At 40.3% G+C, this 12,585-nt stretch overlaps 1 protein-coding gene across 1 annotated transcript in view; it reads left to right on the plus strand.

Annotated features, from left to right (window-relative positions):
• LOC126471001 (rapamycin-insensitive companion of mTOR) overlaps positions 1-12,585 on the plus strand; it is a 265,260-nt gene that overhangs the window by 140,742 nt on the left and 111,933 nt on the right. The window contains exon 16 of the mRNA XM_050099053.1: positions 7,975-8,144. Within this exon, the coding sequence (XP_049955010.1) occupies positions 7,975-8,144 (170 nt within the window). The remainder of the gene's footprint in view (positions 1-7,974; positions 8,145-12,585) is intronic.

Raw genomic sequence — 12,585 nt, forward strand, 5'->3', positions numbered from 1 at the left:
GGCTCACAATTCTTTTGGGGGCACGTATGTGGGGAATGTGGAGCCCCAAGCCATTGCACTACATCTTCCTTTCCTGTGCTGCAGTCTTACACTCTGATTATATCTTTTCTTAGACTTCGTCTGTTGGACAAATTCCGTTCTGACAACGTAGCTTGCTTGTGGAACTTAAGTTATGGATTTTCCCTGTGTTGTTTCCATATTTTAAACCACCTAGTTTGGTTTAACTTATTTTCAGTCTTACAAATGATAGAACACAGCAGTTAGTCATACTTCTTCACAGGTTTTGTTTGACAAATATAGATTTCGGTTAGTGTCTAGCCATTATCAGTGCGTTATTTCATAGTATCAATGCATGTCAGTCCCCTGTTGTTCGGGTGTCTGTCACAGTTGTTTCAAGACTACTGGCAATCTTGAAAGAACTGTGCCAAATAAAACCTGCAAAAAAGGGTGACTCATTGCTGTGCTCTATCATTTGCAAGTCATATCACAGATGCTGAATGCACCCAGATTCATATTGCATCTGGATTTGTCCTAAACCTTATCAAAATTTTGAAGAAAGGTGTGTGTCATACGGGAAAGCTTGCACAATACTCAGCATGGTAGCCATTACCTCCTTGTGTATGCTAATAAGTACCTTGTCGTAGCCCCTTACAACGCAGGAAGGCGCTATTGATGCCTGGGCTGTTACCTCCTTGTGTATGCTAATAAGTAGCTGCCTGTCCATTTGGGGCAACAGGACTCCAAGCAATGGCTATTGAACCAGGTGGCCATTGCTGTGGCTGGGCAGCACCCGTAGGGACAGCCCTCATTCAGAGTGGGCAGCATCATGGCAGATGTGTGTTGTGAATAGACCTAAGCTAACAGCCTGTAGCCATGAAGCTGGTTTGCTCATGGACAGATGGAAAGTTCCTTCTCTCTGGAGAAATATCTTGCCTTTGTAAATTACAAAATGGTTAAGTCTTAAATAAAATGGGGAATAATACCCAGTCACATGTGCTACTCTCTTGTAAAAAAAAACTGGGTGACATGCCTGTTACCATAACACTCCATAAGAGCTTAAACATGATCAGGGTTTAATTTGTCACCAGGATTTAATACTGCAAACTTATGAAGAACTATGTGAACAGTTGGAGAAATGAGGGGGCCATTTGTTATGCTGCGTACATCTAGGCCTGCCAGACAACAATGTTGATAATGGAGCATTCATCCTTGCTTTTAAGGGGGATTTGCTTCCTGGGAAGGTTAGAATTATAGTTAAACACTGTGATGTGAAACTGTAGTTCTCACCCTTGATGTGGTACTTTAAATGTCAGTGCTTTGGACATATGACTTCTGCGGCGTACATACGACCTGATTCGTGGAGACTGGGATTGGCCACTAGTGCTTACAATGTGAGCTATCAGCTGCCCTCCATGTTCCCCATAGTGCAATACCTTAATTAAGGAATGCAAGATCTCGGACCTGAATATCTTTGATTATGTCTACCAATCTACCAATGACAGGACTCTCTTTCAGGAACTCTGTCCCAGAACTACACTTCAAAAACCTGACACCAGGCAGTGGCTGAAGTAACTGTGGACTGTGGGTCCTTGAACTATCTGATACTCTTCAGTTCACACAGCCACAGTGGATAAGCCCTCGTAAGAGTCCTGATCATTTAAAGAAGTGAAAGAGAAAAAGAAGAAATCACAGGAGGACGCTACTCCAGTGACTCTGGAGGCACCAGATCCTGCCACCCTGTCTGACCTATGTTTGTTGATGTTGTTCCACCATCACTAGTGGTGGCAGACATCGATCCTGCAGTGTCCCCTTGGTACCTTCAAGACTAACCATGATGCCCTTAACATTGTAATCTAATGGAACTGCAGTGAAAGTTGCTGTCATCTTCTAGAACTAAATCATTGGACTTCCTTTTGTTCTGTGATCACATGTTCCTCTCAAAGAAACACATTTCACTGATGACTGTTCTTCAACTCTTTGAGGTTACAGTGCACTCTGTTAAAACCTTACTGGACCTGAGAGAGCATCTGGAAGGGTCTGTTCATTGGTTTGCACAGATATAATCAGTGAGTGGATTCTTCTCTGTGCTGTAGTGGAAGCAGTAACAGTGCAGGTGCGAATGACCCCAGCAATCACCATTTGTGATGTTTATTTACCCCCAGACAGGGCACTTACTTACCTTGAAATGACCATTTCAATCCAAACCTCCTTTACTCTTACTTGGGGATTTCACTGTGCACCACCCCATGTGGGGAAGTAGCATGTTGTCTGGTAGGAGCCTTCTGATTGACCAGTTTCTTTTCGATCTTGATCTGTCTCCCATCACTGACAGTACTCTTGCCCTGCCACTCATGGCATCTTTTTGGCTATCAACGTTACGATCACTTTACCCCAGTCTTGGTGACATTGTTCACAGACGACCCTCATCACTTTTAAATGGCTCTCTGCAAAAGCTTACTATCTAATTAAACACAGTATGAAGGAATGTTGGGAACAGTATGTCTCCTTCTTTGGAATGTATGCCTCTTCATTCCATGTGTGGGCTACGTTTTGTAATCTACTGGGCTGCCAAAGATCAGTAACTGTTCGGGTCTCCTCCTTCTGGCAGTATTTCTCCCGATGCTTTGTTTCTTTCTGAACCCCTTGTGACCCCTTTCCAACAGTGTCAGCTCCCTCTTTTTAGTGGCTACCTGTAGAACACGTAAAAAACAATTGGGAGTTACACCTATCCTTCACCCTTCCACCATGTGAAGTATATAATAAACCTTTCATTGATCAGTAATGCTTCAGGCTTTTGACTCATCACATGAATGGCCTCACTCTCTGATTCAGTTCATAATGTTATGATACAACATTTGTGATACTCAGAAACCATCTAGTCTAAGCCTTAAGACTTATTTAGCTGGAAGGTGTTTTCCCTTTTCAGTGCTGTGATATCATCATCCCACTCCTTAAACCAGGCAAAAACCCAACATCCAGTGACAACTACTGACCGATTCGCTTCACCAACATGCTCCATAAACTGATTGGAAAGATGGAAACCTGACGATTATGCCAGGTTTTCGAATCCTGGAGCTTTTTGTCCCCCTGTAAATGTGATTTCCATTTTTTTTAAATGCAAACATCTCATTGCAATCTTTTTTTACCCATATAAGGCATAAAACATTGCTGTGCACCATCATATTTTACTTACCTACCTTGACTGGGGCTTGTGAGACACTCAAAAGATTTTTGTTATTAGTTTTTAATCTACTGATTGTTTCAGGTAAGTGTTGGTACATCGCTCAGCTCCCCGCAGGTCCAGGAGAAGGGTGTCCCTCAGGGCTCCATGCTGTTTGATACACTCTTCCTCATCGCCATTAATGGGGCAGTTACCTCTCTGAGACCAATGGTGCACTCGCACTGTGTGTCGTCGAGTTTTGCAAATGGTATAGCTCGCAGTCTGTAATCTTGGCTGAATGCCCTCTCCAAGGAGCCATTCAAAGGGCCTCCATTTCGACCCTTTCCCATGGCTTCCAGTTCCCTCCTGTGAAAATGCAAGTCAAGCTTTTCTGTCATTTTACCATGTTTCATCCTGATCCAGAACTCTACTTGAATGCCCAGCACATGGGTATTGTTGCGTAGTCCAAATTTTTGGGACTCTTCCAAGAATGAAAAGCTGATATGGCCGCCCCATATTCATCAACTAAAGACTAGCTGCATGTAAAATTTGAGTGTTCTCTGCTTCCTTTCACACACCTCTTGGGGTGAGTATTACACTACTCTACTCCATTTTTACTGTGCCCTTTTCTCACAACTGGGCTGTATTTGCTATGTTTATGCCTCAGTGGTAGCTTTGGCTTTGAAATTGGACACATTACATCATTGTGGAGAAAGACTGGCAACTCGTATCACCTGAACTAGTTCTGTAGCATCTCCTTGCCAAAGCAAGGATCTTACCTCTCCAATTCCAACAGTACCAACTCTTGCCCACTTACACAATCACCATACAACAATTTCCTAATCATCCAATGTATCAAATCCTTTTTTTATACAGTTGGCGTCAACCCCTTGAAACTCTCCCTTGGGTAGGATTACCAGTTGGAATGCACCTTGTGTCTGGCCTCTCAAAGCCATAGAATGTTCTCCCTGCGTTTACCCGCATTGCCCACTCCTCCCATCTGTTGCTCTTCCTAGTACCTGAAACATGAGTTAGGACCATTCCTTCTGGTAGAAATCCACTGCTGTTGCCTCCACATCAGTCATATTACTGCAACCAATAATTTTCTTTTAGGTGGTAAACCACCTCACGTGGTGGTTGTGGGGTGTTACAGACAGTAGCTGATATCCTGGCGGAATGAACCCTCCTGCTATCTCTCCTTGCTTAGCATATTCTTCTCGATTATTTGCCTCTACTATTGGTGGATCACTCACGGATTGTTGAACCTGGTCTTTATTTTCTCCATGAAAGTGGATCTTGTTCTCAGATACAACATTTTAAACTATTTTCGTAATGGGCAGTTTGGTTGCAGTTGGGGCTTATCCTGTCACATGCTGGGTCTGGATGACCAGTGACCCAGCTCCTGTGCCAGCTGCCTTGGTCATCTCTCTTTGCTCCATTTTTACTGCTTTTAGATGCAGGTGGCCCCTTACTTTTGTTGCGTCATATGTTTCATTTTGGGGGTTGCACTCCACTTAGCATTGGGTGTTATTGACCTCATTAATACTTTGACTATAGCAGATCGTGGGTGGGACAGTTGTGGGAGGGATGGCCCCTGTCACTTGCAGAGATCCAGGGGACATTTACATGGCCCCACCCTCCTACTGACCTGTTATTTCTTTCACATTCTTTTATTGTTGTCAGTTCAACTAATATCCATTACATTTTTAGGCTTCTCTCTTTTACTATGAGGAAACTCCTGGCTAGAAGACATTCTTTTGTCTATTACTGTCTCGGTGCTTAATTGTGTTGGCAGGGCAACCAGTTATGGGTGGGGTATCTCTTGCAACCAATGGGCCCTGGGAAACTCCTCATTCACTGTGATCTATATGCTGTCCTGATCCATATACTTTTACTTCTCCTTAAATTATTTCTCATCTCTAGCATCCATATTGCTTTCAAGGCCTCTATTTTACCACTGCTACATACTTTCATAGCTCGATCAAATTTCTGACTGCTGTCACTAACTACAGGTGAACTGTCTCTTGGCTGACAGTGTGATAGCCGCACTGTTTAGTCCTCCAATCAACCCGTCAATGAATTAAGACTGATTTATTTCAAAGAGCTAGATTTTCAGCCAGCCTCATGACTCTTTGGCATCTGTTCCCCTGTTTTACAGAATCATCAAAGTGCTACTGCCATTTACACTGGCCACTATAAAACTATGGATAGGGTGGGCTGAGCCCTTAATTGTTTTGGAGAGGAGGAGCCCTCATCTGCTCTCTGACCTGCATACTGGCCTGACCTATATACTTTTAATTCTCTTTAAATTATTTCCCATCTCTGAAATCTGTATTGCTTGGAAGGCCATTTTTCACATTCATGATGTAGTACTTAGCAAAATACAAGACAGTATAAAATTTTACATATTTACATTCATGTACAAAATCTGCCTGATGTCACAAACTCCAGATGAACTATCTCTTGACTGATGGATTTATGACCTCACTGTTTAGTCACTTAACCTGCCCCCTAGCACCAACCTACCTACCTACACTATGTGGTCAAAAGTATCCGGACACCCCAAAAAACATACGGTTTTCATATTAGGTGCATTGTGCTGCCACCTACTGCCAGGTACTCCATATCAGCGACCTCAGCAGTCATTAGACATCATGAGAGAGCAGAATGGGGTGCTCCGTGGAACTCATGGACTTCGAACATGGTCTGGTGATTAGTGTCACTTGTATCATATGTCTGTACGTGAGATTTCCACTCTCCTAAACATCCCTAAGTCCACTGTTTCCGATGTGCTGGTGAAGTGGAAACGTGAAGGGACATGTACAGCACAAAAGCACAGTTAGTCGGGAGGTGAGAAAACTTGGATTTCATGGTTGAGTGGCTGCTCATAAGCCACACATCACACTGGTAAATGCCAAATGATGCCCCGCTTGGGGTAAGGAGCGTAAACTTTGGCCAATTGAACAGTGGAAAAACACTGTGTTGAGTGACGAATCACAACACACAATGTGGTGATCCGATGGCAGGGTGTGGGTATGGCGAATGCCTAATGAGTGTCATCTGCCAGAGTGTGTAGTGCCAACAGTAAAATTTTGAGGCAGTGGTGTTATGCTGTGATCATGTTTTTCATGGAGGGGGGTTGCACCCCTTGTTGTTTTGCATGGCACTATCACAGCACAGGGCCTACATTGATGTTTTAAGCACCTTCTTGCTTCCTATTGTGGAAGAGCAATTGGGGGATGGCGACTGCATCTTTCAACATGATCGACAACCTGTTAATAATGCACGGCCTATGGTGGAATGGTTACATGAAAATAACATCCATATAATGGACTGGCCTGCGCAGAGTCCTGACCTGAATCATATAGAACACCTTTGGGATGTTTTGGAATGCCAACTTCGTGCCAGGCCTCACCGACTGACATCGATACCTCTCCTCAGTGCAGAATGTTGCGAAAAGTGGACTGCCATTTGCCAAGAAACCTTCTAGCACCTGATTGAATGTATGCCTGCAAGAGTGGAAGCTGTCATCAAGGCTAAGGATGGGCCAACACCGTATTGAATTCCAGCATTACTGATGAAGAGCACCACGAACTTGTAAATCATTTTCAGCCAGGTGTCCGAAGACTTTTGATCACATAGTGTACCTACCATTTTGTCTTGGACACCTTGCTCCATCTATTTATGCAGCATGGTCTTTTGGACTGACTGGGTGACACACCAAACTGTTGTGACATTTTAGTTTATACCACATTTTGACAGAGTACACTTAATTTTTTGTTGGCCATATTACATGTCATATTGTTATGCAGTTGAAAGCAATAATCACCAATAATTCTCATACTACGTATTTAAGTGGTGTAATAGCGTCACAGCTCCTTGGCGTTTGTTTCATTTGCTGATGCACTAATATCATCTGAACTCGTACAGGAACTAATAATTTGTGAGTAAGTGTTAATGGACGAGGGATGCTGCATTGCAATGTGCACTAAGTTAGAAATTCGAGTCAGACAGGAACCCGGATGGCTGAAGTGGTTAAGGCAACTGTTCATGAGAAGCAGTAAATCTGGGTTCGAGTCTTGGTCTGGTACAAATTTTCACCTTTCGACATTGCATTACCACAGTGCGCTGTGCTGCAGGAAATCACGAAATTCCATCCATCCCTTCCATTTCTTTCCACGTTCTCTATTTCATATAAATCGTCTTACTATATTGGGTAGACACTTTCAAAAGTGCAATGTTTTTATGGAAGTACCGCAAAATACGTGAACTCCAAGCAATATTTTTTTCAAAAACCTACATCCATGACTTCATTATTTCTTCTCAAATTGAACTAATTTAATATTTCTGCTAGTTTGTGTTAGGTGTATGATATTGGGCAAACATCCCAAAAAGAACTTAGTTTGACACACATTTTACTGCTGAACATTCTCATTAGAATCTACTTGATCATTTTCTGACACATTGCCAGTTTTAGAGATGACTTTTATGTTAACACTTGTATTCATAACAGCTTCTAAGTATATGAACATTAACAAAGATTATTAGTAGCTCACTATGTCCCCTTAATGTACTTTTTATTTTTTGTGCTGACTTTTATTTCTGTTCATGATTCCTGTGAGAGTTATGTTTTCAGTGATTTACTTTCTGATTATGATGTAGGTTTCATTTTCCCCATATTTTATCAGATTATTTTATTTGTTGTTAAGTCATGATGATCTGTTTGTATGCAACTAATAATTGGGGTATAAAATAATATTATTTGTAGCTAGTAATTGTTTTATTACAGATACATTTTCTCTTCTTGTCTCCAGGTGTATTTAGAGGCACTTATTTCTCATCGGCCTTCATTGCTGCATTTGGGAGACAGAGGGCTTCTCTTATTTATTCGTTTCTTCTCTACACCAGCTGGATTTAGCTTATTCCAAGATGACAATGTGGTTTCCAACCATCTTAATCATTGGTTTACTAGCTACAATTACAGGTGAGTTTCGATTACATTTGTACCAATGACAATTCGTAGTTCTCTTAAGAACATGAATTAAAATCCTTTGTTTATCTTTTTTTTTTTTATTTAGACTGGTGATGTATATTAGGGTGTTAACAGTTACACCTTTATTTGTACTATGCAGGCCTTCTTGTTATTTATTCTGGAGGGACATAGCAGTAATAGTATTAACCCTGGTAGCTACTCTTGTGGATGTCATGCACTACATGATTCTTTTTCACAATATTTCCACAGTCTCCCTTGTTGAGACAGGTTTCAAGAACGTTAAGATTAGATTCACATGATATTACATATTTTTTATGACATACTTAATAGACCTGTTTCAAAGGAATAATGTTCAAATTCTTATCTGGTGCAATTGATTTAGTATTTTATGGTTTCCCTAAATCGCTTTTCTCAAACGGGCAGCTGATTCTTTAATCCAGGGATACAGGTATGACCTTTATTTGTTGGTTGCTGCCCTTTCTCCTTGTCTTCTTTAATCAGTATACCATTGTAATAACCTGAGGCAATTGTTACTTGAAAATATGTTTACACAAATGTGTGACAACCTTCAAAAATTATCACACCACTTCAGAGTAACGGACTATGCCGTAACCAGATATTATAATCAGATGTTAGTCTTCTTTGCTAATGGTTTCAAACAGCACATTGCTTTTTGGTAATCATTAATCATAGTTGACAAATGCTGCAGGCACTATTACTATACTTCTGATGACACATATGTATCTCATGGACTCGTATCTCCCTGTGTGCATTGCAGTGTGGCACTTAACGTTTTGTGTCATCAACAATTCACTGTAGAAAGTTTTGATACTCATTGGCTTTCCTCAGTTTCTCAACAATCTTCTCAGATTACCTTTTTTCATAGTGAACGGCAGTGTATGAGAAAGTGCTTAGGCTCACCATTATTATGTGGTAAGATATATATATGTATGATCTCAACATGAGCTCCACTCTCACACTTCCCTGAGACACCCAACACTCAGTTCATTTCTGATGACGGTTTGTTGCTGAAGCCTTATCAAAAATAAAACATTTATTTCAAATCACTCTTCACTGCAACCATGAAAATGATGAATAGTGTATGGAATGTTAATAACCAGCTGCTTTAAAATGTAGCCTCAATTTTTGGCCACATGTAATATATGATTTATACTTGTCAATAGTGTATGTGACATACTGTAGCGACTTCATTGACTACTTCTGTTTCAGCAATCTGAGGAAAGAAATAAAACTGATATTTTGCAACTGATTCTTTTTAACGTATATTTTTAATGCTCAAAAGAAAGTTGTGTGTATATTTCAACACTGCATTCTTTAAGACTAAACTTCCTATCTGTAACAGTACTGTAGTGCGATAAATTGACTTACTGTCAACATTTTTTGTTGGTGTCTGCAGTAAACCTGATCAATATTTGGCAAACACTTCATGCCCGAGCTCAGTCTTGAATTACAGTCATAAAATACATTACGTCAATGTTGTTTTCTTTTAAAAGTTTTTCTACAAGTTTCTTAAAATTATCATAGCCACTGTACTTTGCATGGCATTACACTTGAAAAACATATAAGTTCTAAATTTGTGTTTTTTTGCCACTATTATTTAAAGTCAAATCTGTGGGATGAAATATCTGAGCTGAAGTCTTAAACCCCTAATGCTTGGGATCCTCCCTGGAATGAAATGTCTCAGCTAAAGCCATAAACCCCTTATGTGAGGGATCCTTCTTTTTCAGCATAGCAAGTTTGCCCCCCTCCCCCCCAGAACAAATATACAAATATGAACTAAAAACTGGTATGTTCCAATGCAGATGAAATCATTTCTAGGGTCTCTGTCTGTGCTGCTGTGTGGTTATGAACATGGTGTCTTCCTTGGCGAAGTTTTTATAGAATGAGTCTGAATCCTCTGTCACCTGCCTCAAACCAGCTCTAAGTTTAAAAAGAATTGGTGACCTGGGAATCAGATCCTACCCATCTAGCATGAGAACTACTTAATAATAAAACTTTCTTTCTTCATACTGATTTCCCTACATTCTTAATTTTCAATTTACTACTGAAAGTTTGTTGCGCCCTGTCTACATCTACATCTGCCAGAGGCTCATTGATTTCTAACTGAAGCAACAGGTTATACTTATTTTTCACATTCACCATGAAGCTGTCAGCTTAAATTACAAACCTGTTTCTTCTGTTATCACTTCCCACCTCTCTTTACCTTTCTCCCTCCTAAACATGTCCAGATCTTTTGTAGCCGTGTCTGATTCAGCCTGAAGGGCAGCAGTTTTTCCCTCCTCTTCTTCTGTCTCCCTGTATCTACTACATATCCTATGAAACCACTCAAGAACTTAATTTATTTCCCAAGTTCTTATGCCACTATAGTCACCCCTGTGGAAAAAACTAAAGCACCCATCACACCATACCCTGGAAATAACAGTTCTACTGCAAGTCTAGCACTTTTCACTTATGATAAAAATAATACTTTAGAAAGAATAAGTCAATTACATTACCAATAAAGAAGGAAACACAGTTTCAAAAGTTGGTATAAAAGTAACTGTATGTAAACAAATTACTATTGTAAATTCCTGAATCCAAACAACTTAAATTAACACTGTGTTCTGGAAATATGAACTAAATAATGAAGGAATACACTCAACTTAAATTGCTGGAAAGAAAAAAGGACAGTTAAATGAGATTCTCTAGTTTACTACACAAAACATAAACAAAAATACATCTACAAGAGAAAAAAAAAAACTCGCCCTTCTTGCTTGGTGCAGAGCTGTCAACTGTACCTATGATCCTGAGATCTAACCACTGAACTGGAATATGCACACCACTAGTAGTTCATACACACCCTCCAACTGGCTCATAGCAACTTCTGCAATATTCTCCAAAAAAAAAAAAAAAAAAAAAAAAAAAAAACAAGAATACATTTCAAAATGAGTAGATCAAAAGACATGTAAAACACGTGCTCTCAAATTTCCGTGGACACAAATGGAATTTATTTGTGTCATTTTAACCTCACCAACTTCACTTTGTTCAGTAAACACTACCTCCAGCTTATGGCTCCATGCTCAACTGTAAGATGAATCTCACTACTGGGCATTTCATGCTCACTAAAAGACAACACTCATCTAGAAAATCCAGAAAAGGACTAAACAGAATTACATGCCTGCATGTGGGAACACACCATTAGTTCTTGTAGTCTTTCCATATTTGAAAAGTAACTTCATCAGTCTTCGAAGGATCACTAACTGCTGACTTCAGTTAAACATTAAATCATCAGCTCCCCTCTACGGGGCACCTCTACCCCATGATGGCTGTCAGTAGACTTCTGGTTTCATGATTTAGCATTTACCCCTTTCAGTCAGTCAGTCATCAGGATAAGAATTCAAGAATCTCCATTGACTATTTCCTATTCTCATTACTAGAAAGTCTCTTAGAAGGTGCCGCTTCCTGCCAGAATTTCCAGAAGTTTATTTACATCAGGAGCTGGAAACCACTGGCAATCATGGGAAAATTACTCACCCTGCAGCCATCTAGTAAGCTCAGACCGCACAATCCATTTAGGAAAAGACTGCTCCATCATCTTCAAGTGAAACTGAAGTGTCCTCCTCCAGCTACTAGACTGTGGCCCTGGCATCCACAGTAACAAACAGGATGAGGACATGGGTGTGGGCAGGAAGTGATATGTTACAGTTGGATTTTCTGCCCTTTATCAGTTTATGTAACTCTTTGCAGAGGCCTTCTATGCTCTCATCATAATGTGAACACATTTCTACTGCAGATTTCTGTGGAATATGTTTTGTTTGTTTAATAAACAAAGTCTTGTTATTCTTGTTGATATTCATTCAATATCTGTAATGCTTCTTTATTTTCTTGTTGACATTAAATCCTGCTGAGGTATTTCCTTCCTACCCTGCTTCTCTTTCATGAAACACTTGGCTCAATTTCAATTCTATTTGGCACTTCTTTCATTTTTTCTGACGACACTGCTGTAACCCATTTGATGTTATCTAACACTTTCTCCATCTCCATTAACCTATCAGTATGTCCAAAAGTGGTGTCCTGTGTACCCTGGCCTAAAGACGTATTTTTGATTCCTTCAGCCTTCTAAGTTTGGTATTGTGGCACCAACATGCTGCCCATGTGCATGCAGAGCCATGAGTTCCTGAGTCAAAATAGTCATGTAACAGTCTTTCTGTTTTTGTTTGACTTGTAAAGTGTTTCAGTGAAAATGATTAGAGATCATGGCCCAGTTTGGTGAGCAGTCCATCAGCACTTGTTTGCCTTAAAGCTATCCGTCAGGCTGATTACATTATGGGTACTTCACAGTTACGTGGGGTGGATATCTTGAATGGATATTGTATGGTTCTCCTTCTTCTATTTCTTATTCTGGGTTGCTCATCCTATCTACAAAATACTT

This window comes from Schistocerca serialis, chromosome 3, assembly GCF_023864345.2.
Source record: "Schistocerca serialis cubense isolate TAMUIC-IGC-003099 chromosome 3, iqSchSeri2.2, whole genome shotgun sequence".
Classification (NCBI taxonomy): domain Eukaryota; kingdom Metazoa; phylum Arthropoda; class Insecta; order Orthoptera; family Acrididae; genus Schistocerca; species Schistocerca serialis.